Source organism: Natrix helvetica (genome assembly GCF_964273705.1).
Source record: "Natrix helvetica genome assembly, chromosome: 16".
Lineage (NCBI taxonomy): Eukaryota > Metazoa > Chordata > Lepidosauria > Squamata > Natricidae > Natrix > Natrix helvetica.
Genome location: NC_138563.1, coordinates 4,907,546 through 4,935,228, shown reverse-complemented (window position 1 = coordinate 4,935,228; position 27,683 = coordinate 4,907,546). Strand labels below are relative to the sequence as shown.

Here is a 27,683-nt window from a genome sequence, read left to right as displayed (position 1 = left end):
ACCATTTCAGTATACCAGTCTTTTATTTTCGCAGCTGCAAAGTGGAATGCTTTCTTTTGTGCTTTATAAATATAATTCAGCATCAACATCCTGACCACATTGGTCCACAGGGGGAAAGTTTGTGACTGACAAAAGTTGTCAAAAGAGTTTCTGAAAACAGCGAAAGGCGGAAACAGCTGGGGGAGAGAAGCATCCACTCCCTCCCCCCCCCCACCCGACACATATCTCTCTGGGTGTCTTGGACTGCAACTCCCAGAATTCCAAGCAGCCACGGCCAAAGGGAATTCTGGGAATTGTCCCTCAAAACACGAACACGGCTCTCCATTTTCCACTCAACCCTTTGAAAGGAAATCTGGCCCCTAGGTCTGTGTTTCTCACTCCATTTTCTTCGTACGGTTTTCCAGCGCAGCCCAGGAGAAGGATCTGTGTCTTCCTACCACACTTTAGATTTCATACTCAGCTGTGTCAGGTACAAAATAAAGAATCACCTAAACTAGCTCATTCGAATTCCTGTGACTCCCTGGGCGCAAAACCCCAACGTTAAAAAAGGTTGGCATTTGAGAAATCAGAGACTTTTCTCTTCCCCGGAGAAAACGAAGCTGCATTAGGAGCTTAGAGGCCTGTGATGTTGGGGGTGACAATTTCCATAAACAAACAAACAAACAAAAGAGGTAGAATGCAACAACAACAAAAAACCTCTTGTGGAAATAGACTTGCTGTGAAAGGAAAGGCCACCAGAGGGCGAGCGTGAGTATAAGCCAGGAAAGAACTCTGCCGAGTCTTTGCTCCTTGCCCTCTAGTGGCCCAAAAGACTTAATGTTTGTGCTTTGCAATCAAGCAAGGCTCCAGCAGCAAAAATAAGGCAAAAAAGGTTTAAAAAAAAGGAAAGGGAAAAAAAAGGCACCTTGAAGAATGCATTAAAGCTATCCTCACCCTCTGGAGAAGCCGTAGTGATCGAGGGAGGCTAGAATGACTCAAAGCTTGGAGCAGAATAATAATAATAATTTTTGGTGCGAGGCCTATTATAAGTAAGGTTTCCGAGCTGGAGACGGGGGAGGAAACAGCGGGTCCCAGAGGCACCCTGAGCTTTGCCAGCTGTGGGGCACACACCCTGCTACCGAGTTTTTATGAATCATCCCAAGGTTGATTTGGTGGGCGACGAAGGAGAAACAGTCGGAAGTTAAACAGTGTGGCTGAGAATGGGGAAACGGCCTTCAGAGACAGAGAGGAGACTAAGACCATTCACCTCACAAGCTTGGGGGGGGGGGGGGGAATTCTCCATACCAGTAAAATACATAAAGGACAGCCAATAAGGGCAATGCCACTGGTTGTGTCTCAACCCAGTAAACCTAAGGATTGCTGAGTGGGGTATATACAGATGCAAACGCAGGCACCACGTTCAAGGAACAATGTCTTGACTACCCCTGGAAAACTCCCGACGTCCCGCACGGCTCACTCCCGATCTGGACGGAGATCCCAAAGAGATCCAGTGGGACCGCTAAGGAGATCCCCTCACATTTTGACGTTCCGGTACAAGGTGAATTACAAGAACCAAAACGAAGCAGACACCACGTTGTACCGAAAGAGAGATACAGAGACACCGGCGGCGATGCGGGAGATGTTTTAACACGTCAACGCCTCCGTTTCTCCCTCAAATTCGAGCTTCCTGAGACGTCTTTCTAAGGCAGTGGAGCTGCTAGGTGGACGCGATCCTCTCGGTGTTCGAAGCAGGCACCGTCCACTTTTGAAAAGGCACTGAAAATAAAATCTAATTTTCTTTTAACGATTTTGGCGAGGCCCGGCCGGCCCCCTCAGCAGATTCTTTCGAAGTTTGGCCAAACTTTCACCAAAAGAAAGGCTGGGTAATTTAGGCGCTCCGAGGTTGATGCCTGGGGAGGGCGGGGGAAGCTTTTTGGGGTGGGGGAAGGGGAATTGGCATCTTCTCCTTGGTACAACCGACAAACCTCGAAAACAAAAGCCGGCAGCTGAAACGATAGAGGGGTTGGTTTTTCCTTTTCGTCACGGAAGGCACTGACTGGCACGGAAATGGTTTTCGAGCGGCTGTTTTGTTTCCCCGTTTAAAGTGCAGAAGATTTCTTTCTTGAAGGGAGGGGAGGGGGAATGAAAAAAAAAAAAACCAGAGGAAGGGGTCCATCAAAGGAAGGTGAGCGGGAAGAAAGGAGCAGAGATGCCCCCTGACTTATCAGGCCGGCTGTCTATGAAGAAGCTCTGCGAAAGCGATTCCTGGATCGGAAAGCCGATGATTTCCACCATCAAGGATGACGTTTCGGGAGTCGCACCTCACTGTGTCGCCTGGTTCATTGAGACTTCCTCAGCAGTGACGGGGATGGGGGCAGGTCTCTGGAGGGGGCCGCATGGACAGGAGACCTGGAGAAGGTAAGCCCATAGGTGAGAAGATGCTACGGTTAGGGGAAATTTCACACCAAGAGCTAATCATTTCTTGGTTTTTCCCGATAGTCCTCAAATTAGGACCACAATTCAGCAGAGTCAGCCCCTTGGTCCCAACAATCTGGGTCTTCATTTTACCGATATTGGAAGGATGGAAGGTTGAGTCAACCTTGAGCCAATCAGAATCAAACTGCTGGCAGTGGGCAGAATTATCCTGCAATACTGTATTCTAACCCCTGGGAAGAGAAAGAAAGAAAGAAAGAAAGAAAGAAAGAAGGAAGGAAGGAAGGAAGGAAGGAAGGAAGGAAGGAAGGAAGGAAGGAAGAAGAGGAAAAATAGCAGTAGCTCTTAGACTTATATACCGCTTCTCTGTGCTTTTACAGCCCTCTCTAAGCGGTTTACAGAGTCAGCCTCTTGTCCCCAACAATCTGGGCCCTCATTTTACCCACCTCGGAAGGACGGAAGGCTGAGTCAACCTTGAGCTGGTCAGGATCGAACTGCCGAACGATGGTCATCCCCCTCCATTCCCCCTCCCCCCTTTGACTAAGCCAAATACGTACCCTATAGCCCTTATCTTCTGCATCACGAAGTTCGCTGTATTGTCAATCACCATGCCCAGTTCGCGGTATTCGCCCGAGTAGCGGATGTAGCCCCAGGCTAGCAGGGAAAGAAGCAACAGCCCCACCATTAAGTTGCACATCTGGGCAACCAGGCTCAGTCCAACGTACTCGGTGATCCCCGAGGCCACGTAGAGAACCACGATGATGCCGAAGAGGATGGCGGGCGTCCGGAAAGTGTTGAAGATGTTCTTGCTCTGGTTATGCTTGGCCAAGTCTACAAAGAGGTCGCTCAGCTCCTGCGCCAACTCGTCCTCGTAACGTTGGCTGAACTCCCGGCCTCCCATCTTCTTGATGCGACGGAAGTGCTCCAGAGCCCGCGTGTTCTGCTCCCGGTGCTTGACCTCCAGCACTTCGGGGGCCACGTAAGGTTTGTCTCCACCACAGATCTGTAGGGAAGGGAGGATGCGGCCGGTTAAGCTACCGGACTCAGTAAAGCGGGCTGAGAGAGCCGGTTTGGCGGGTGGTTCTAAGCGTCAGGCTAGAAACTGGGCGATTGTGAGTTCTAGTCCCGAAAGCCGGCGGGATAACTTTGGGCCAATCACCGGGAGACTCTGAATTCTAGTTCCGTTCCAGGCATGGAAGCCAGAGGGATGACTTTGGTCCAGTCACCAGGAGAGGGTGAGTTCTAGTCTCGCCTTAGGCATGAAAACCAATTAGTGTGACTTTGGCCAATCCCCAGGAAACAGTGAGTTCTAGTTCCACCTTAAGCCTGAAAGCCAGCTGGGCGACTTTGGGACAATCCCCAGGAAACAGTGAGTTCTAGTTCCAGCGGGGTGGATTTGGGCCAATCATTGCGAGATTGTGAATTCTAGTCCTGCCTTAAGTATGAAAGCTGGCTGGGTGACTTTTGGCCAATCACCAGGAGACGGTGAGTTCTAGTCCTGCCTTAGGCATAAAAGCCAGTGGGAGACTTTGGACCAATCACCAGGAGACTGGGAGTTCTAGTCCCGCCTTAGGCATAAAAGCCAGTGGGAGACTTTGGACCAATCACCAGGAGACTGGGAGTTCTAGTCTCGCCTTAGGCATGAAAACCATCTAGGTAATTTTGGCCCATTTGCCTTATTTCCGGCCCAGGAAACACGGAAACAAGGTGAAACACTTCCGAAAACATTTCTTAGCCCCCCAAAAAACCCTCAACGACATTCTCTACAGTCAGCAGGAGTCAAGAACTTAATTTAATTTAATTTAATTTAATGCTTCTAGACCGCCCCCTCTCCCGAAAGGGACTCGGGGCGGTGTACAGTTCATACAAAATATATCAGATACAATAAAATTAAGTATGTACAATTGACAGTTGACATGGAGGAGGTAAGAATGTCATTAAAAGAACTGTACAAAGCAGATTAAAATAAGTTCAAACCCCTAAAAACAAATACAGTGAATTAAAAACCCCTAAAATAACCAGATATAGTGCGTTTGCCAGGAGGGACAGTTGAATTATGCCAGGCCTGCTAATCGGAACAGGTGGGTCTTCAGTTTTTGCCGGAAGGAGCGGAGGTCAGAAGTGGTTCTAATGTCGGGGGGGAGGTCATTCCAGAGGGTTGGGCCCATCACAGAGAAGGCCCTACTCCTCGGTGTCGCCCGCCGGCATTGTCCAGTGGATGGCACCAGGAGAAGTCCCTCCCTGTGTGAGCGTATTGGCCGCAGGGATGTATGTGGGAGGATGCGATCCCGCAAGTAACTAGGTCCCGTGCCATGGAGCGCTTTAAAGATGGTAATCAGCACCTTGAAACGCACCCGGAAAACCACAGGTAGCCAATGCAGCTCGCGCAGGAGAGGTGTTACGTGGGAGTACCTCGTACTCCCCATCACAGCCCGCGCGGCTGCATTCTGAACTAACTGCAGTCTCCGGGCGCGTCCCAAGGGCAGCCCCATGTAGAGAGCGTTGCAGTAATCCAGGCGGGACGTCACCAGCGCATGAGTGACCGTGCGTAGGGCATCCCGGTCCAGTAGGGGGCGCAATTGGCGCACCAGGCGAACCTGGTGGAACGCCCCCCTTGCCACGGCCGCCACATGGTCATCCATTGACAGCCGGGCATCAAGGAGGACGCCCAAATTGCGCGCCCGTTCCACAGGGGGCAACTGCTCGCCCCCTATGGCCAGCGATGGAATCAGCTGGCTGAATCGAGGTGCCGGTAGCCACAGCCACTCAGTCTTGGAGGGGTTGAGTTTAAGTCTGTTGTCCTCCATCCAGACCCCGACGGCCTCCAAACACCGGGACATTACTTCGACAGCCTCGTTGGGGTGGTTTGGAGTTGAAATATACAGCTGAGTATCATCAGCGTAGAGGTGATACTCAACCCCAAAACCACGGATGATCTCACCCAGCGGCTTTACATATGTGTTGAACAGGAGAGGCGAGAGGACCGACCCCTGTGGCACCCAAGTGAGTGGCCTCGGGGTCGACCTCTGTCCCCCTGTCAACACACATTGCCTCCGGTCGGAGAGGTAGGAGCCGAACCACCGCAAAACGGTACCTCCGACTCCCATCCCCTCCAACCGGCGCAATAGGATACCATGGTCGATGGTATCAAAAGCCGCCGAGAGGTCTAATAGGACCAGGATAGAGGAGCAACCTCTATCTCTGGCCCTCCAGAGATCATCAACCAACGCGACCAAGGCTGTCTCTGTGCTGTGCCCAGGTCGGAAGCCGGACTGGCGTGAGTCTAGATACTCGGATTCGTCAAGGTGTCGTGGAAACTGCTGGGCCACCACATTCTCAACAACCTTCGCTAGAAACGGAAGGTTGGAGACTGGACGATAGTTAGCTAGCTCCATTGGGTCGAGTGAGGGCCTCTTAAGTAAGGGCCTCACCACCGCCTCTTTCAAGGCGGTTGGTAAGGATCCCTCACCCAATGAGGCATTCACCAGGCCCAGAAGCCAGCCTCGTGTCACCTCCCAAGATGCCAGTACCAACCAGGAGGGACACGGGTCCATTAAACATGTGGTGGGTCGCAGCCGTCCACGCAACCTATCTAAATCCTCGGGGGCAACAGAATCAAACTCCTCCCAGGATGGTCTCACAAGACTCGCTGTTGGCGGCTCGTCTGGTCCACTGAGTGGGGCCCATCCGCTCCGGATCTGAGCGACTTTGTCCTGCAGATATTCCCCAAATTCCTCTGCTCTGCCCTGTAAAGGTGCCCCCTGCGTCCCCTGTGACAAGAGGGAGCGGGTCACCCTAAACAGGGCAGCAGGGCGGTTATCCGCGGACGCAATAAGGGTGGCACAATATCTACGTTTGGCCGCCCTTAATGCCACCAGGTAGGTCCGCAAGTAGGATCTTACCTGTGTTCGATCAGATTCGGAGCGTGAGGACCTCCACCTGCTCTCTAGACGTCTCCTGTGACGCTTCATCACCCTCAGCTCCTCGGTATACCAAGGAGCCCGGGTGAGTCGCTGCCGCAGGAGAGGTCGCAAAGGCGCAATCCGGTCCAAGGCCCCAGCCGCCGCCCTATTCCAGGCGGCCGCTAGGTCCTCCGACCGAGCGCGGGTCAGGGCTACAGGTAATGGCCCAAGCTCCGTCTGGAACCTATCCGGCTCCATCAGGCGCTTGGGGCGGTACCAGCGTGGACCGTCTGGTCCCGCCTCCTCGCGGTGGGGGGTAGCGCCAGGGAAGTTAAGCCGGAGACATGAGTGATCTGACCATGACAGGGGTGTAACAGTAAAATCCCCTCTACCCAGATCACTCGTCCACTGCTCAGATACAAAGACAAGGTCCAATGTGTGGCCTCCTTCGTGTGTGGGGCCCTGAATTAACTGGGTCAGGCCCATGGCTGTCATGGAAGCCATGAACTCCCGAGCTACCTCAGATGCTGCTCCCGTCGACGGCAGGTTGAAATCTCCCATGACCATAAGCCTGGGGATCTCAACCGCCGTCTCCGAGATCAGCTCGAGGAGCTCGGGCAGGGCTGCTGATGTATAGCGAGGAGCCAAGTATACAATCAGCAAACCCAACTGCCTCCGTGGGCCCCATTTCACACCAAGGGACTCACACCCGGATATCTGAGGAACAGTGAACTCCCTCGGCTCTAGACCTTCCCGTATAACTACCGCCACCCCACCACCCTTACCCAGGGCCCGAGGCTGATGGAATGCACGGAAACCTGGTGGGCACATTTCCACGAGGGGTAAACCACCCTCGTGGCCCAACCAGGTTTCCGTTATCCCTGCAAGGTCTAGCTCCCCCTCAGAGATCAACTCATTAATGAGGGGGGCCTTGTTGGTTACGGACCTTGCATTGCAAAGCATCAGCCGTAGGCCCGGGCTCTGTAGTTCCTGGCCACCTAGGTTGCGGGGGTTGGTACAGACGACCGGGCATAGCCAACAACCACGGTCTCCCAACCGACCTTGAGATCGACTCCTGGGCAACCCATGCAGGTGGGTAAATGCCACCCTACCCCCCCCTGCCCCCTCACCTTTTCCATGCTGCTGTAATACAGGTCTTTGGCCGAAGCAACAGCTGCCAGATTGTTGGCTTCAGCAGTGGCCTGCAAAGGAGGGGGGAAAAAACTTCAGAAAAAAACCAGTTGAGTTTTCCCACCCTCTGCTAAGAGTTAGGAAAACTGTAAAAAAGAAAATGGAGGGGGAAATTGGCAGGTTGCATTTGGAGGTTTAATGCCGTGTTTTTTTCTGCAAGGTAAAGCTTCCCACCAGTGGAGCTGCCAGCAGATTCGGACAGTGAGGAAGGTTGGGGAGGAACCTGGGCCAGTCCTGGAGTCTGGGGAAGGCTCTGAGGAGGGCTCTGTGTCAGAGGCAGAGAGGGGGCCAGGGCCGTCTGACAGTTATCAGCTGCCTTCGGAGTCAGGCATCAGTGAGGCAGAAGAACAGCTGGAGCCTGTTCCCAGTGAGTTGCCAGACGAAGTGAACAGCTAAAGAGCAGGGGTCGACTTGGGAGGAAGGCCACAGGTGGAAGGTGAATGGCCCCTCCCATAGGACATAAAAGAGGAGCAAAAGGGGAGTGGGCTTTTGCAGGAAACAATTCGTTCATTTGTTCGTTCATTTGTTTCAGGAGTGTGAAGATCTGTCCCTGAATCTCAGAGACTCTGTGCCCAGAGTCTTTCCTTGCATTTGCGAAAATATTGACATGGCAGCTTTCCAAGCTAGATAAGGTCTGTGGTCATAAATACGCCTTTGAAAGACTGTTTGCCAGGCCTTGGCTGAATGCGAATGAGAGGAATTCACATCTGTTTAATAAAAAGGGTTTTGTGGGGACCAGGACTCTGCCTCGGGCTTTTTGGGGGAGCCTGGGCCAGGCGAAACTCACCAGCAACATGGATTTTGGGTGTGGCAAATCTTCCCCCTGGTAGATCTTGATATAAGCCTAGAACGAAGGACATTAAAAAAACAATTATTACACGACTGTGAATTTATTCGTTTACATGGTTTTTCATCCCAACCTAAAAATATTTCTGCGTCCTCAATCCAGTAAGAAGCAAAGCATCCTCCATGCTAAAGACGGGCTGAGCTAAAGTTACCCCTCAATGTAGGACCGTAATGGAGCCCCAGATTTCTGTCCCAAAGGGAGGCGTTTGTTAAGTTTCGCTCCATTTTACGACTTCTCTTGCCGCCGTTGCTAAGTGAATCGCTGCAGTGGTTAAGGTAGTCACCCCGGTTGTTAAGTGAATCTGGCTCCCCCCCCCCACGGACTTTGCATGTCAGAAGGTCGCCAAAGGGGATGACGTGACATCCCCCCCGGGGGGGGGGAACATCGCAATCGTCATAAGTACATGCCAGTCGCCAAGCGTTTGAATTTCGACCACGTTTTTGGTGACCGTGGGGATGCTTTAATTTTGGTGACCCATGGGGGTGCTGCAACGGTCGTTAAGTGTGAAAAAGGGTGCCAAGTCACTTTTTTGGGGGAGCTGTTGTAACTTGGAATGGTTCACTAACTGAACTGTTGTAAGTCGAGGACTAGCTGCCTCAGCTGCCGATGAGATCAATAAATCAGATTTGCAAAGAAATAGGAAGGGAGGGAGGGAGGAAGGAAAGCAAAAGGGAGGGAGGGAGGGAGGGAGGGAATGAAGGAAAGAAGGAAGAAGGAAGGAAGGAAGGAAGGAAGGAAGGAAGGAAGGAAGGAAGGAAGGAAGGAAGGAAAGCAAAAGGGAGGGAAGGAGAGAAGGAGGGAAAGAAGGAAGGGAAGCAAAAGGGAGGGAGGGATGGAAGGAAGGAAAGCAAAAGGGAGGGAGGGAAGGAAGGAAGGAAGGAAGGAAGGAAGGAAAGAAAGAAAGAAAGAAAGAAAGAAAGAAAGAAAGAAAGAAAGAAAGAAAGAAAGAAAGAAAGAAAGAAAGAAAGAAAGAAAGAAAGAAAGAAATCTGAATAGTTTAGTTCCTACTGGTGCCTGACTCAGGACTTTGCAGAAGGAAAATATTTCTTTAATTCTGGAAACTTCACTTTTTTTTGTAAACAGTCACAGAAATGACACAATGACAGTCTAGGGATTCTCTACCTTGTCCTCCCCCCCTCCCCTGGGATTTGAGATGAGCTATTTAGGAACCAGAGGCTAATTCTGTGCTCTTAAAAACACGTGACTTCCAAATGCCTGCTTTCTTAAAATTCTAGCAAATTCTTGGCCTTTTTCTGCTTAGTTCCGTGCAGACCTGCCCCAAATCCAAACCAAAGCAGATCTGACTGCAGCTCAGCGTTACTAATAACTGCAGCTAGGATTGTATTTGTGCAAAATTGGAAAAATTGAAGATATCCCTATGGATGAGAATGTGATTAGGAAAATATGAGAATGTGCAGAAATGAATAGGTGAACCTCTGAAATTAAAGAGAAGGAACAATCTGATTATTATAATTATAATGGCCCATTATTTTATCCATGGTTAGAGAATAAATATGAAAAGTGGAAAAAAGCAGAAGAGCGAAATAGAGAAAATGTTTTATCAAAGTTAAGTAAGTTAAGAAGAGGACTGTTACAGTATTAGGTATGGCATATATTAGGATTAAGTTCAGAATAGATAAAATAATAAATATGGCTGCAAATTGTAATTGTTATTGTATAAAATATTTGCACAAAATATACGTACCCAGAGGACACACACTGCTTAATGGAAGGTGATGTTTGAATTAAAATAAAATATATATTTTTTAAAAAGTTACTTATAAACATTTTAAACCAATACACTAATTAAATCAGACTGCCAGGTCAAGCAACTCTCAATATCTTTTTTTTTTCTTTATTGACTTTAATCTCACTGAAAGAAAGAGTGTGATGAAACGTACCTTGAAATACTCCAACAGGCCTCGGCAGGTTACTTTCGAGCCGTTGATCTCCTTTTCTAAGAGCTGACTGGGATCCAGGACGAATGGGATCAACTGCTTCAGCTGGTCCTTGAATTCGTCGGAGATGTCTGCGGAAAAAAGGAAAGGCAGACGAAAAAAGATAAAAAGAGGAAGAATGCAATGGGAATGGAATTCTTTTTTCCCTGTGAATTGCTTTATGGCCTTATAAAACACAGACAAGACATTTATTATTGTAGGTAATAGCATTACCAGTTGAGTTTTCCCACCCTCTGCTAGGAAAACTGTAAAAAGAAAAAGGGAGGGGGGGAATTGGCAGGTTGCATTTGGGGGTCTAATGCCGTGTTTTTTTTCTGCAACGTAAAGGTTCCCCTCGCACCTATGTGCTAGTCGTTCCTGACTCTAGGGGGCGCTGCTTATCTCTCTTTCAAAGCCGAAGAGCCAGCGCTGTCCGAAGACGTCTCCGTGGTCATGTGGCCGGCATGACTCAATGCCGAAGGCGTACGGAACGCTGTTCCCTTCCCACCAAAGGTGGTTCCTATTTTCCTACTTGCATTTTTTACGTGCTTTCGAACTGCTAGGTGGGCAGAAGCTGGGACAAGTCACGGGAGCTCACGCTGTTATGCGGCGCTCGGGATTCGAACCGCCCAACTGCCAACCTTCCTGATCGACAAGCGCAGCGTCTTAGCCACTGAGCCACCGCGGCCCACCTATAATATAGCATAGCATTCATGACCCTAATACTTGGGAGAGGGGGCGGGAGAGGGGGCGGGAGAGGGGGCGGTCTAGAAGTGCAAAGAAATAAATAATAAATAAATATGCGGGAAAGGAGACAGGGCAAAATATGCTGGCAAGGGAAAATTAGATGCATGCAGACTTGCTAGGATAAGGGAAGAGCTAAAGAACAGGGGTCGACTTGGGAGTAAGGCCACAGGTGGACGATGAATGGTCCCTCCCAGAGGGGATAAAAGAGGAGCAAAAGGGGAGTGGAGTTTGCAGGAGACAATTAATTCGCTTCATTGGTTCGTGACTCTCCGAGACTCCTGGCCAAGTTTTGTAGAGATCGGCCTGGCAGCTCTCCAAGCCAGATAAGGTCTGTGACCATAAATCCTCCCTTGAAAGTTTTTGCTGGATGTGAATGAGCAGAATTCACAGTCAAATAATAAAAGGGTTTTTTGTCAGGACAACAAGGAGTTGGCTTCATGCTCTCGGGAAGCCTCGGTCAGAAGACAGAGATTCCTGTCCTTACCGTTCAGACGGCCATCAAAATTTGGACTGGTGGCCACTTTGAGTCCCGGATGAGGTAGGAGGAAACAGTTGACATTGGTGAAGCAGGAATGGATATGTTTACGAACGTTTTGGATCTCTTCGTGCTGGTGAGATTTCACCTTGTGGCATAAGAGAGAAGAGAATTGAGAAGAGGTCCAACAAAACCCAACGCCAACTAGCACAGAATTTCTGGAGTTTTTATTGTTAATTTTTTATTTCGCTTCACCTCCAAGCGTTTATCCAGGAAACTCATGCCTCCGTCCAAGCCGTAGCTATACTCGTAGGGGAAACTCCAATCTCGCACCAGGAACATCAGCGTCTGCGTTGAGAGAGAAGGCTCAGATTAAAACGCTGCACCCCGAGATAGGAGGGGCTGGACGATATCAAAAGTTGGAATGAAGATTGCCCGGAGAAATATCGACAAGCTCAGAGACGCAGAGGATATCACCCAAATGGCATAAACTGAAGAGGAGCTAAAGAGCCCCTTGATGCAGGTGAAGAAAGGAGAAGAGTGCAAAAGTTGTCATGAAGAAAACTTAAGATCATGGCATCCGGCCCTCTCAATTCCTGGCAAATAGATGGGGAAGAAATGGAGGTAGTGACAGACTTTATTTTCCTGGCCTCCAGGATCACTGCAGGTGGGGACTGCAGCCAAGGAATTAAAAGAGGCTTGCTCCTGGGGAGGAAAGCGATGGTGAATCTAGGCAGCATCCTAAAAAGCAGAGATATCACCCTGCCAATCAAAAGTGCGTTTAGTCAAGGCGATGGTTTTCCCAGTGGCAATGGAGGGCTGGGAAGGTTGGACCATAAGGAAGGCTGAGCGCCAAAGAATGGAGGCCTTTGAATGATGGTGCTGGAGAAGAAGACTCCTGCATTGAGTCCCTTGGACTGCAAGGCCATCCAACCGGTCAGTCCTAGAGGAGATCAACCCTGGCTGCTCTTTAGAAGGCCGGATCCTGAAGAGGAAACTCAAGTACTTTGGCCACTTAAGGAGAAGGAAGAAGGACTCCCTGGAGAAGAGCCTCATGCTTATTTTGCCCTTGATTCAAAGTTTGCATTTTTCCCCCTGTGGCTGTGAGTTCCATAGGTGAAATTATAAATGGGAGCCCGAGATTGTCCAGGCAGACTCCTTCCCCTCACTCCCCACTGACCGAATGCATACCTGGAATGGCTTGAGAAAGATTTCGTCCATGGCCAGGCGCCCGTATTCGGTAAAGAGCTGCGGAAAGAGAAAGAAAGCAAAACTGAGGGCCAGTTGCATGGAGTGGCGGCATGGCCACCAGGTGGAGCTCTTGCCTCACAATCGAGAGGCAGATATTTATCGCTCTGGGCACTATGAGAATATATCTGCTGATCAAAACTCCGCACTGGCAACAGGAGGGGCATCCGGCCAGTAAATACTCAGCTGAGGGCCAACAGCATGAAAAGATCACACGCTTTATAGGGAGCTCCTGCCAACCTGCAATTGCTGGAGGTCATCTTCTTGGATGTTTTGGGACAAGTTGTAAATCTGGAAAGGAAAGGAATGGTGTACACAATTATTTGCTTAGCAACTGCAGCATAAAAAAGGGTCGCAAAATTGTTAAGCATAACTTGCTTAACAACCACATTGCTTAGCGATTAAAGTTCCAGCCTCAATTGTGGTTATAAATCAAAGATTACCTGTATTGTCTTAATGCTTGTAGGGTGACTATGCTTGTGGGGTTTGGGGCATTTTGTTTTAATCTTGTTTTAACTGTCCAGAATCATGTATGTGAGATGGGCATATATAAAATGGTTGGGTGGATGGAAAGAATTTGATTGATTGATTGATTGATTGATTCATTCATTCATTCATACATAGATAGATAGATAGATAGACAGACAGACATAGTAGATAGATGACAGACAGACAGACGATATTGATTAGGTAGGTAGGTGGGTGGGAGGATGGACGGACTGACGGACATAGAAGATAGATTGATAGATAGACAGACAGATGATATTGATTGGATGGATGGATGGATGGATGGATGGATGGATGGATGGATAGATAGATAGATAGATAGATATAGATATATAGATAGATTAGATAGATTAGATAGATGTAGGTGGGTGGATGGATGGATGGATGTAGGTAGGTAAGTAGATAGATAGATAGATAGATAGATAGATAGATAGATAGATAGATAGATAGATAGATGTGGGTGGGTGGGTGGGTGGGTGGATGGATGGAGATATATAGATAGATGGATGGATGGATGGATGGATGGATGGATGGGGGTGGGTGGGTGGGTGGGTGGATGGATGGATGGATGGATGTAGGTAGGTAGGTAGATGATAGATAGATAGATAGATAGATAGATAGATAGATAGATAGATAGATCAATATAGATGTAGGTAGCTAGCTAGGTAGATGGTAGGTAGACAGACAGACATATAGCATGGATGGATTATGGATGGAAAGATTAAGATAAAAATGAATAGACAGACAGGCAGACATGATATATGACAGACAGACACAGATGGACAGAGCAACAGGTGATGGAGGGAGGGAGGGAGAGAGAGAGAGAGATGGCTAGATAGATAACAGATTGGTAAAGAGATCACACAGATGGACAGACAGACCAACAGTTAATGAAGACATACAGGCAGGCAGGCAGGCATTGGAGTCTCCAGGGGCAGCAATACCTTAAGCTAACTTCCCGCACTGGTGGGACCCCATGTTGGTTTTCCTCACTTGCCAATCATGGCCAGTTGAAAACAATGAGACTTTCTAACAAGTGAATGGACGGCAGCTCACCTGAACAGAGCTGGTCATGGTGCTGAGGGCAAAAATGGTGGCGCAGTCTTTGACGGTGGACTGACTGTCAAAGGCACCCTGGGTGTCCATCAGCACAACAGCGACCTGCAAGCAAGAGGCGAATTTGTGAATATTTACCGTTTATTGTTGGAAGACAAGCCTTGAATTTTCAAGGTGAAGGTTGTTAGAATATTCATGGCTGGGAGAGACATGGGAATAAGGTCAGCCAATGAATAGGCACAGCAACCGTCAACTAAGGGGAACTTAAACAGATCTGAGTCTGTGCTTCGAGAATCGAAATTGAAACTACTCTGTCTGCTCTGAACTCTGAGATGAAACTAACTCTTCTCTCCTGCTTGTAACTTCCACCCCATTGAAAGAATCTACTGTTGGTATGGTACATTTATTCATTTATTATTAGTTATCCAATTCAAATTCCGAATTGGTCCATCACGTGTCCTCAACAGCTTGGGCCAATCGGTCCATCTACAGAATTAGCTGAGTAAGGGGATTCTCTGTCAGAGGGGGGGAGACAACCCTAAATGTCAAATTATCTTTTCCAATTTTCAAATATCGTTTCCTCTCATCGAGACAAGGTGATTTTTGTAGCAGATGCACCAAACACATTAACAAAAGCGTGTCCTTTTAAAGGGGTTTGTCTTCAAATCGCTTTCCCATTTTTAAAAAACAACGGAGGACCTCAAAAGAGCTTTGGTTTATGCAGGTTGCATTTTTCAACATTTAACGACGTTAAAAATGAAAACGGACACCCTGGCAGAATCATGTGCAACCTGGAATTAAGGAGAAACTTCCTGACAACTTCCCTCCATCCCTGGAGGTTTTTAAGAAAAGACGGAACAATCGTTTGTCTGAAATGGTAGAGGGTCTCCTTCCTTGAGCATGGGGTTGGACTAGAAGACCTCCAAGGTCCCTTTCATCTCTAGTCTGGTTGATTAATTGATTTTTAAGAAGAGACCGGATAGTCATTTGTCTGAAACGGCAGAGGGTCTCCCGCTTGAGCAGGGGGTTAGACTAGAAGACCTCCAAGGTCCCTTCCAATTCTGTGATTCTCTTTTGTCCAGGGGACATGCTGCCCTGATGCTCAGATCTATTTCTGCAAGCTGGCATTTCCTTTTTCCCTCCGTAACCATTCCTGCTTTTTGACCTTCTTCCCGCTGGGCTTCATCACGATGAAGACTTCGCTCCAGATCTGAATGCCGGTGGTCTCGGGATCGGAGCCCCCCCGCCACGAAAATCCCGTCAAGGGCTCATTCTCCACCCCCAGCCAATCAATGTTGACGTCTTCTTTCTGTAGGGAAAAAAAAAAGCCTGTCAGAATGAGGTCTCCAAAACCTTCTGAGGATCCCAAGACCCAAAATTCCCTTTGATTTATTATCCCACCGGGAAGATGGAGAAAAATCTCTCTCTTTTTTTACAAAGAATTAAAAAGGAGTTTAAAAACTTTTAGAAATAAGAAGAGAAGGGGGAATATTACACTTTTATATAATAAAAGTAGTAACAAGAGAAAACATGGAATAATTGAACAATGACAGATTGCAACCTAAAATAGATGTGTGCTATTATTAGAAATATGTAAGTGGATTGAATGTCATAATTAAGATTAACTTTATTAGTTTCATTTGTATTGGAAGGTATGGCACCCTGGTGCCACATGGTTCACACATTGATTTATTTATAAAAAATAAAAAAAAACTTGGAGGGGAAAAACTTTTTTCAGGACTCCATAAGATTATAAAGAAGATTGGATGGGGAGGGAAATGCGGATGAGGGGAGGCCAACCAGAACTTTCGATCAAATGACTAAGTGATTGGCAGAAATCTCGGGAGTGATAAATACGATTTGTGCATATCTTTCGGGACGCACGGCTGCAAGAGGCTGGGTCAGAAAGAAATTTTTTAAAAAATAAGATTTGGATCCCAGTCGCTGATCCCTGAGTTCTTACCGTTAGTCATGGGATCAGAATAGAAGCTTTGTCTTAACAGAAAGCTCTTACGCAACCCTGGTATAAAATGATTGCGAAGGAACCAGAGACAAGCCACGGCTTGCTAAGTCGCATTTTCTAACTGGAAAGTGGCTCCCCTTTGCTAAATTGCAGAAAAGAGGCAGCGGCGTCGGAATTCAAACACAATTTGTTCTCTCTCTCTAGGTGTTTCCCAACCTTGGCAACTTTTAAGGTGTGTTTGTGTGTGTGGACTTCAATTCTCAGAATCCCCCTAGATCTTATCTGGCTTGGAGAGATGCCAGGCCGATCGCTGCAGAACTTGGCCAGGAGTCTCGGAGAGTCAGGAATGAATTAAGCGAACTAATGGTCTCCTGCAAACTCCACTCCCGTTCGCTCCTCTTTTATTCCCTCTGGGAGGGGCCATTCATTGTCCACCTGTGGCCTTAGTCCCAAGCTGTTCCTTGTTCCTTAGCTGTTCCCTTTGTCTGGCAACTCTGCGCATGCGCACACTGGGAACAGGCTCCAGCTGTTTGTCTGCCCCACTGATGTCCGACTCCGAAAGTAGCTGATAACTGGCATACGGCCCTGGCCCCGTTTCTGCCTCCGACACAGAGCCTTCTTCAGAGCCTTCCCCAGACTCCAGGACTGGCCCAGGTTCCTCCCCAACCCTCCTCACTCTCCGAATCTGCTGCCAACTCTGCTGGTGGGCAACCACAGGATGCTTCGAATCAGGGATGGCCGACGTGGGTAGCGATCAGCAATTAACAACAACAATGAGGGCACCAAAGATATATAACGATCGTCCTGCAAGACAGCCAAAATAGGGCATCGCTCCTGCATGCGAAGGGGAATCCAACCTTACCTGCGTGTACATGTAACGCAGAAGGAAGTCCAGCAGGAAGGACTTGCCCTTGCGGAAAGCGCCTGCCACGGACACGACCACCACGTCAAGGTCACGGATGGCATCTTGCAGGAGGACTTGGCTCAAGGCCTTCTCGTCCAACTCAAAGGAATGTTCTTCTTTGTGGACCAGGACGATCTGAACCGGACAAGGCTTGGTTCCCACCATGGCATCTCCTCCTGTTGCGGTCAAGAAAGGAAGGGGGGGTGGAAAAAAGAGAAAAGGATGGGCAACTTTCACCAATACACGTATAAGTAGTCCTCGATTTACGACAGTTCATTTAGTGAATTGTATGTATGTATGTATGTATTTGTGTTACAACCCCTGGTATGCCCAAATATGAGAGGGAGCTCACTACTCCCCCTTTCTGTCCTTCGGCTCATTACAGAGGACCATCCAAGGCAGAAAACCTAAATTTATTTATCAGCACAAACACAACACAAATATAAAAAGGCAACATTAAAAATAAAAATATGGTTTTCTGCCTGGATGGTCCTCTGTAATGAGCCGAATCTATCTATCTATCATGTTTATTTATTAATCTCTCTATCATTTATCTATTATCAACCAATTATCTATCATTTATCTCTCTCTCTCTCTCCCTCCCTCCCTTCATATCTAGCTCTATATCATCTATTTTTTCTATTAACCTATCTCTATATCTATGCATCAATCATCTATCTTCATATCTAGCTCTATATCTATCATCTATTTATCTATCTCTATCATTTATCTATCCATCAACCAATTATCTATTTCTTTCTTTCTATCTATCTATCTATCTATCTATCTATCTATCTATCTATCTATCTATCTATCTATCTATCTATCTATCATCTATCTATCTATCTATCTATCATCTATCTATCTATCTATCTATCTATCATCTATCTATCTATCTATCTATCTATCTATCTATCTATCTATCTATCATCTAAATTATCTTATTTATACGGTCTCTCTCTCTCTCTCTCTCTCATGTGCCTTATCTATTTCCATCCATCCAGAGTACGTATACATATATACAAATATACCCAATAGATATAAGAAAGTGGTATTGCAGATTCCTAGATTATAGTAAAATCTGCACAACACTCTACCTATACAGGCTGTGAATTTTCAAATTTTATTTATTTTTTTAAGAATGGGGATAGATAACCACCTCTCATGGATATCTGAATTGGTTTTCCTCTAGAATGTTGGAGATGATCAGTGTTTTTAAAAACCTGGCAACTTAAAGATGGGTGGACTTCAACTCCCAGAATCCCCCAGCCAACTGAGGAATTCTGGGAGTTGAAGTCTACCCATCTTAAAGCATCCAAGTTTGAAAACCGCTGCATCAAATGAACCTCATGTTCCCTTCCCACTGTGTAATTCAATGACACACTTTGTTGTTTGAAACGAAGGCTCAGAGGCTCCGTGCAGATAAACAGACTTGCTTTTTCTCCGGGATGCAGCCGCGTCAAACAGCAAAGTAGCAGGACGACAAAAACATTGGGGGAAAACAACAGCATTTCTTCCCCTAGTCTTGCTCTGATCGAATCCCACAAAATCTTAAAAGCGATCTTTTGCACACAAAAAGCAAGTATACTTCTTGCCTTACAGATCCACAGGCCCAAGAAAGAGACGCAGGCAGTCCTCGACTTAATGACCACAATTGAACCTGACATTTCTGCTGCTGAGACAGTTGTTAGGGGACGTTTGCCCCATTTTACCATCTTTTTTGCCACAGATGTTAAGCGAATCAGTGCAGTTAATTTAGTAACCTGGTTATGTAAATCTGGCTTCTCCATTGACTTTGCATGAACAGAACAGAATAGAATAGAAAAAATAATATAAAATAGAATAGAGAAAATAATATAGAAGAATAGAGTACAACAAAGTAAATAATAGAGTAATATAGAAGAGAAGAGAATTAAGAATGAGAGAAGAGAATTAAGAATGAAAGAATAGAAATAGAGAAAATAATATAGAAAGAATAGAATAAATAATATAGAATAGAATAGTGTAAAGTAAATAATAGAGTAGAAGAGAATTAAGAATGAAAGAATAGAGAAATAATATAAAATAGAGTAGAGAAACAATATAAAATAGAATAGAATATAGAAAATAATATAGAATAGAGGAAATAATATAGAAGAATAGAATATAGAGCAAAGTAAATAATAGAGTAGAAGAGAAGATAATGAAGAATGAAGAACAAAAGAATAGACGTAGAGAAAATAATATAGAAAAATAGAATAGAATAAATAATATAGAAGAATGGAATAGCATAAAGTAAATAATAGAGTAGAATAGAAGAGAATTAAGAACGAAAGAATAGAATAGAGAAATAATATAAAATAGAATAGAATAGAGAAAATAATAGAGAACAGAATAGAGAAAATAGAGAAGAATAGAGTAAAGTAGAGTAAAGTAAATAATAGAGTAGAAGAGAAGAGAAGAGAATTAAGAATGAAAGAATAGAATAGAAATAACCTTAGAGATCTAATAGCCCAACCCCCTGCTCAGACAGGAAAACCTATACCATTTCAGACAAATGGTTGTCCAATCTCTTCTTAAAAACCTCAAGTGATAAGAGCACCCACAAGTTCTGGTGGCAAACGGTTCCACGGGTTAATTGTTCTCACTTTCCAGAAATTTCTCCTTAATTCCAGGTTACTTCTCTCCTTGATTATTTTCCATCCGTTGCTTCTTTCAGGTGCTTTGGATAATAGCTTGACTCCCTCTTCTTTGGGGCAGCCCCTGAGATATTGGAAGACTGCTATCATGTCTCCCCTGGTTCTTCTTTTCCTTAAACTAGACATCCTCAATTCCTGCAACCGTTCTTCGTATGTTTTATCCTCCAGTCCCCTAATCCTCTTGGTTGCTCTTCTCTGCACTCTTTCTAGAGTCTCTGCATCTTTTCTACATCCTGGTGACCAAAACTGGATGCAGGATTCCAAGTTTGGCCTTACCAAGGCCTCGTAAAGTGGTATTAACCCTTCACATGATCTTGATGCTATCAAAATTGTACAATCGTAGTTTGTAAATAGGGTGTGACCACGGTCTCCCAACCCGCCGCCGCACCCACCCGCTCCTTCTTCTACTGGGCTTCCCTGGGGATTCATGCTCAGGAGGGGATCCATTCAAAGGCTGATCCCCATCCTTAGATGCTCCAGAGTGTTGCAAGCGGTCCGTTACCATGGCAACGGAGACGGGTTCCAGAAAAAGCACAATTGCCGAGATGTTTTGCATCCTTCCAGCCGTTCCTCTTCCATGCATGAATTCTCACAGGAGCAAATTCAACGGATATTTTTCCCCTTAGCAGCAGGGCGCAAAAGAAGGAGCATTCTGTACCTGCTGGGACTGCCGTTCCAATCGTAAAGACAATAAAAGTGTGAGATAGAATTCTTTATTCGCCGAGGGCGATTGGACCCGCAAGGAATTTGTCTTTGGTATATAATAGGCATTCTGACCCAGGCTTCTTTAAAAAGCACAAAGCCGATTCCTGGACCCGACAAAACCCCTTTTATTAGACGAATGTGAATTCCTCTCCTTCACATTCAGCCAAGGCCTGGCAAACAGTCTTTCAAAGGAGTATTTATGACCACAGACCTTATCTAGCTTGGAAAGCTGCCATGTCAATATTTTCCAAATGCAAGGAAAGACTTTGGGCACAGAGTCTCTGAGATTCACGGACAGATCTTCACACTCCTGAAACAAATCAAACGACCGAAGGAATTGTTTCCTGCAAAAGCCCCCTCCCCTTTCGCTCCTCTTTCGTTTCCTACGGGAGGCGCCATTCACCGTCCACCTGTGGCCTTACTCCCTAGTCGACCCTGATTTCTCAGCTGTTCTTGTCTTCTGGCAGCTCTGCGCATGCGCACACTGGGAACAGGCTCCAGCTGTTCTTCTGCCCCACTGATGCCTGACTCCGAAGGCAGCTGAGAACTGTCAGACAGCTCTGGCGCCCGCTCTGCCTCCGACACAGAGCCCGCTTCCGAGCCTTCCCCAGACTCCAGGACTGGCCCATGTTCCTTCCCACAACCTCCTCACTGTCCGAATCTGCTGGCAGGCCACAACACAGGGTACATATAAATAGCAAGGTATAGGACATAAATCACAGTTGCAATCGTTAACGGTAAGTTACAAACAATTGATAAATCATTAAGAAACTAATACGAGAAGATAGTAGGAGCGTCGAGGGGGGAAAAAAGAGAAATGAGATAATGCTGCAGGAATTAAATGTTTAGCAGAGTGATGGCATTGAGGGGGGGGGGAATCTTTATATCTGGTTATTTTGTCATGCAATGCTCTATAGCGGGGAGGAGTTGAAATAGATTTATGTCCAGGATGCGAGAGGTCTGTAGATATTTTCTCAGCCCCCTTTCTGGTTTGTGTAGTACAGGTAATCCTCGACTTGCAACAGTTCATTTAGTGACCGTTTGAAGCTACAGCATCCCTGAAGAAAAGTGACTTATACGACTGTTTTTCACACCTACAGCTGTTGCGGCTTCCCCCTCAGTCATGCAATTAAAATTCGGACGCTTGGCAACTGGTTCGTATTTATGATGGATGCGGTGTGTGTCCCCCGCCTACCCCGGGGTCGTGTGATCCCCTTTTGCGACAAGCCAAGTCAACGGGGAAGCCCGATTCACCAGGTTGCTAACGTAACAGCTGCAGTGGTTCACCGAACAGCCGTGGCAAGGAAAGGTCGTAAAATGGAGCAAAACTCGCTTGAAACAAATGTTTCACTGAGCCACGGAAATGTCGGGCTCTATTGGGGTCGTAAGCCGAGGACTACGCGTAAGACAGATCCTCAACGGAAGGCAGGCTGTTTGCGAAAAGCATGAAGCCGAAACGTAAATTCAGTGGGGATAATTGTGCAAAAAATATATATGTGTTTTTCTTTTTTTTTAAAAAAAAATGTTTTATCCATCTTCAAAATGAAACCTGTTCTCATCATCACCGGCCAGGGTTAAACAAAACAAATTGTACCTACAAGCCACTTTACTGGAACATCAATATTTCATCCTCCGCTAATAGCTCACGTCTCATTTCACAACCAGAAACAATGAGGTTGTGCAGAATGAAAGCCCAAGGTGTTTTGTTTTGTTTTTAGTGAAAAATGTGCACCTCCACAGCCGAGAAGGTGAAACGTGGCAATTTTAGCTCTTTAGGGGATGTCTGATTTCAAGGAAGCTCTTCCCTATGTTACTTCTGTGTGTTGGTTGCAACGACACCTGTTCCAACTAGACGTTGGTGATAAAAATCTCTTCTCGAGGTTGCGTAACCTCCATCAGAGATAACTCAACCAGCAACGACTAATGCCAATTTTCAAAATGTGGGCCATGCCCAAAATATTTCCGTCCATCCATCCATCCAGGAATCAACTAATGTAGTCACTTCATTGGTTGACCCTGTTGAGTCGGACAGTGAGGAGGGTTGGGGAGGAACCTGGGCCAATCCTGGAGTCTGGGGAAGGCTCGGACGAGGGCTCAGCGTCGGAGGCAGAGAAGGAGCTAGGCAGCAGTGAGGCAGAGGAACAGCTGGAGCCTGTTCCCAGTGTGTGCATGCGCAGAGCAGCCAAAAGACAAGAACAACTCAGAAAGCAGGGTCGACTTGGGAGTAAAGCCACACCTTGGAGGTGATTGGGCCCTCCCATAGGAAACAAAAGAGGAGTGAACGGGGAGGGGTCTTTTGCAGGAAAACAAATCGTTCCTTCGGTCGTTTCAAGAAAGTTCTGTTTGTGACTATAAGAGACTCTCTGCCAAGTTTTTGCCTTGCCCTGCGATTGGAAACTACTTATCTGGCAGCTCTCCAAGCGAGATGAGGTTCGTGTGGATAAATATTCCTCTGAAAGACTCTTTTGCGAAGCCTGGTGGACTTGTGAATGAAAAGAATTCACAGTCGGGTAAATAAAAGGGGTTTTGCCAGGACCAAAACTTTGCTTCTTGCTTTTTAAGGAAGCCTAGGTCAGAACAGACTCGATTCTTCTAGCTTTGTGAAGTAGTTCTGGACACATTCTCTCCATTTGTTAATTGTCATTCTGAGATACGGACGACTAAGCTCAAGTCATCCTAATTTGGCCAGGTTTGGCAAAGGTTTAGTTCAGAGGTGCCTAACGCCGGGAAACGTGTATGGAAAAAGAAGAGGACGACCAGAGTTAAACGGATGGACTTGATCACAGAATAAACAGAGTTGGAAGGGAACTTGGAGATCTTCTAGTGTCCAACCGACTGCTCAAGCAAGAGACTCTATAGACCCATGATGGCGAACCTATGGCATGCATGGCACAGGTGGTACGCGGACTTCTTTTTGCGGGCACGCAAGCCATTGCCCGGCGCAGATCCACCACGCATGCGTGCGCCCCTCCTGTCAACCAGCTGATTTTCAAGTCTCTGGTGCCTGCGGGAGCACTGCTATAGGTCATATCAAGAGATTCACTTAGCAACTTTCACTAACTGAACTACGATTGATTCGCTGAACAAACTGTGGCAAGAAAACTCACTTAACAGATGCCTAGCTTAGCAACAGAAATGTGAGGTTCGGTCGTGGTCCTAACTCGAGGACTACTTGTAATTTAATAAAAGAAAAACGGAAGGAGAAGACAAAAGGCCCGCAACAACGGAGAAGGCAGGAGAAGAATTGGGCTTGAGAGTGGTGGGATCTCAAAGCAGAGGACACCATTCCTCTAAACAGGGCACAAGGCTTTTAAAATCACTTCTACAGAATTAAAATGGATCTCCTTCCTTTCAGTGTTCCGGAACACCAAGAGCTGGGAAAGAGGCCAAATTTTGAGAAAATTCTCCTTTTTCCCCCACTTCTTTAAAAAAAAATGGAAGCAGGCATGGCATGCTTTAAGTTGGTATTTTTTATCTCTAAGGAAGTTTTGGGGAATCCAGACCTCCCTCGAGAAATTGTTTGTGGAAACTTTGGGAAGGGCCTTTCCACGCTCCTTTGAAAGTCCCAACCTCCGTGAAAGGAAGAAGGCACACACACACACACAGACACACAAACCGAGCCAAAAAGCACAATCCACTCACATACCACAGACTCTGCCAGCCCCAGCCTCTGGATGCAGTGAGTCAGACATCATCAAGACCACTCCCTGCCCTGGAGCAGAAAGAAAAACGCAAACCTGGAGTTTTCCTTGAAGCCAAAAAACAACAACTTACTCCGTACTATTTTCATTTGCTCCCCCAGCATTCGAGAAACCGGTGGGACCTTTTTAACCCAGCTCACAAGCAGAGTTAGGAACAGAGGGATAGAATCAAGATCACGTGAAGTGCTAATGCCACCTTTTATAATAAATAATGCCTTCGGTTAAGACTTCTACTTGGAATGCTGCATCCAGTTTTGGTCGCCACGTTACTAAAACAAAGATGTTGAGACTCTGGAAAGAGGGCAGAGAAGAGCAACAAAGAGGATTAGGGGACTGGAGGCTGAAACACATGAAGAACGGTTGCAGGAACTGGGTACGTCTAGTTTAATGAAAAGAAGGACTAAGTGAGACATGATAGCAGTCTTCCAATATCTCAGGGGCTGCCACAAAGAGGGAGTCAAGCTATTCTCCAAGGCACCTGAAAGTAGAACAAGAATGGGTGGAAACTAATCAAGGACAGAAGCAACCTGGAATTAAGGAGAAATTTCCCGACAGTTGGAACAATTAACCAGTGGAACAGCTTGCCTCTAGAAGCTGGGTGTGCTGCAACACTGGAGGTTTTAAAGAAGAGATTGGACGACAACCACTTGTCTGAAATAAAATCTTTTGTTTGATAGAAGACCTCCAAAATCCCTCCCAACTCCGTTATTCTGTTAATTTCTGTTCCTGTGGCTTGTTATTCCTTGCAAAAAAATCCAAAAGACAGAATCATCCACACCATGCAGCTGGCTTCAATAGCAGTTGGCACATAGAATAACGAAGAAACGGCATTCTAATGAGGCAAACCATGGATTTTTGGGGCATTCTCTAGGGTGGACCTTAGCATGGCTGTTTGTCTTGAGGACAGAAAGATTTGGAGGATGGAGGAGAAACATACAAATTCTTTGCTTTGTTATGAACCCATCTGTGGTCAAGCTGAGAAGGCCACGCAGGAAAAACCTTGCTGATTTCTCAAGATGGCTTGAGATGGGACCGCAGCTCCTTGCATGGACAAAGTTTTGGTTCCTCAAAAAAATGTGAGAAGATCGAGAGGTATTTCTCTTTCTGACCTTGAAGGGAACATTGAAGCCTTTGTCACTCATAAGCATGGGTGTTTTATTCTCCTTGCAAGAAATAAAAGTCTCAAATTACAATCAGCTTAAGGCGTTGGGCTCCTAAAAACATTTCAAAGATAACTCAAGTCAGTCTAGATCAATGGTTCTCGGTGGTGGTTAATTTTAAGTTATGTGGACTTCAACTCCCAGAAGTAGCTAAGGTTGAGAAATACCGGGCAGGATAAAATAGAATTTAAATACAGCTTTGCAATTAGGTTTTAGGCAGTTAAAACAAGACACCTAATTACACACTCCATCAAAACCCAAACATTTGAGCTGGTGAGTAAGAATAGAATTCTTTATTGGCCAAGTGTGATTGGACACACAAGGAATTTGTCTTTGGCGCATAAGCTCTCAGTGTACATAAAGAAAAAATAAAATACATTCATCAAGAATCATAAGATAAAGCACTTAGTGATAGTCATAGGTTACTAATAAGCTATCAAATCGTATTAGGAAGCAAATTAAAACAATATAAATTGAAAGATACAAGCAACATGGTTATAGTCATAAGTGGGAAGAGAGAGGTGCTAGGAAGGAAGAGAATAATAGTAATACAGTCTTAGTAAATTATTTGACAGTGTTGTGGGAATTAGTTGTTTAGCAGAGTGATGGCATTGGGGGGAAAACTATCCTTGTGTCTAGTTGTTCTGGTGTGCAGTGCCCTATAGTGTTGTTTTGAAGGCAGAAGTTGAAACAATTTATAATCTATACTAATTTTCTATTTTTCCCATCCGTTCAAGCCACAGTCAAGACAGTGCTCGCTACACACTCCATTCGGAGGGTCCCAGCTTGGAGAGGGCCAAGCTGACTTCAGAACTACAGGTAGTCCTTGATTTACAACCATCATTTTAGTGACGGTTAATTTAATAATAATGTTCAAAGTTACAACAGCACTGGGGGAAAAATTACTTGTGATCGTTTTTCACACTTACAACCGTTCGGCAGCCGATCAAAATTCAAACGCTTGGCCCATGGCTCGGAAGTCACGTGATCCCCCTTGGCGCCCTCCTGACAAGCAGGATTCACTTAACGACCGTGTGATCAGCTTAACAACTGCCGTGATTCGCTTAACAACGGTGACCAGGAAGGTGATAAAACGAGGCAAAAACGCAGTGAACCGTCCTCCCGCTTAGCCACCGAAAATTTGCCAACGGATTGCAACCCAACCTACAACTGAAATCAGATCCTGGATGAAGAAACATGTGGGAAAACCGGTTTAAGACATATTCCTTAAATTGGAGCAGCCGCTTATCCCAATGAAATAATAATCCCGTTCTTTTTTTTTCCCCTTCTTTTTAAACAAAAAAAAAAATGCCACAAGGCCCACATCAAAGGAAGATGGAGAAATACACACAAACACACACACACCCAAAGGAGAAATTGCACTGCCTCTTCTGGGATCAAGGTCTGATTCCTTTCCTTGAAGTCATGATAAGGGGGGGATTTGCAATCTGGAATGTCAGCCAGGTAAGAGAGATAAGGAGGTGGATGGCATTTCTTTCCAAGTAGTACAAGATGGCTGAGTTTGCACAACAACCTGCCTTCCCCCCCTCCCCCCACCTTCACTCTCACTCGCACACACCCCAAATGAGGATTAGGTGATTTCCGTGGATCAGCTGTAGTTGTGTGCCTGATCTTGCAAACCTCAACAACAACAACACCGAAGCAGAAATGTTGCAATTAAAGGGGGAGGAGGAATAATAATCTAGACAGCTCCTCCCTCCCAAAAATTATTGCATTGCAAGGAAACTCTTCCAGCCCTCCCTCCCGAGGCAATAGGGGGGGGCCTCCAGAGGCTTGGGCCCCCAAAGCCCATCATCCCCAACTCACTTGGCACAAGGCCAGCTATTGCATTCTTTGCTTTGAATATTGCATTGGAAAATGGGGAGGGGTGTGTGGGTCTCCCTCTGCTGTCCCTGGGCTGGGGATTAGGGGTGGGGGTGGCTGAGCACCTTGCACACTCACCAGGGGGCATCTTTCCAACCGCCCCCCCTCATGGGAAACGGGGGGGGGGCTTGCATTTCTTCCTCCACCCCACCCCCAAAAAACAAGGGAGGTGCAATGGAGAGGCTGCCCATTGCAAACCAGAGGAAGGGTCCCTACCGGCCAGCTCCAGTCTGATGAGCCCCCGATGCTAACGCCGCAGCCGAAGGAATGACACCGAGCTGCAGCCGCCGCCTCCCTCCCGCCCCTCTTCCCGCCCCATGGCCATGCAAGCCAAAGGCGGAGCCGGCGCCACGCCGGGAGAAAGAC

The 27,683-nt window shown here is 46.6% G+C and overlaps 1 protein-coding gene across 1 annotated transcript; it reads right to left on the bottom strand.

The window, feature by feature from the left end:
• On the bottom strand, positions 1–27,683 carry ATL3 (atlastin GTPase 3). The gene is made up of 13 exons (XM_081968202.1): positions 27,534–27,683; positions 17,148–17,365; positions 15,488–15,631; positions 14,323–14,427; positions 13,000–13,050; positions 12,703–12,759; positions 11,767–11,859; positions 11,521–11,659; positions 10,254–10,381; positions 8,293–8,349; positions 7,445–7,516; positions 2,970–3,415; positions 1–2,388 (listed from the first exon to the last, which is right to left on the bottom strand). Exons 2-13 carry the CDS (start codon positions 17,352–17,354, stop codon positions 2,319–2,321), a joined length of 1,569 nt encoding a protein of 522 aa, XP_081824328.1. The 5' UTR covers positions 17,355–17,365; positions 27,534–27,683; the 3' UTR covers positions 1–2,318.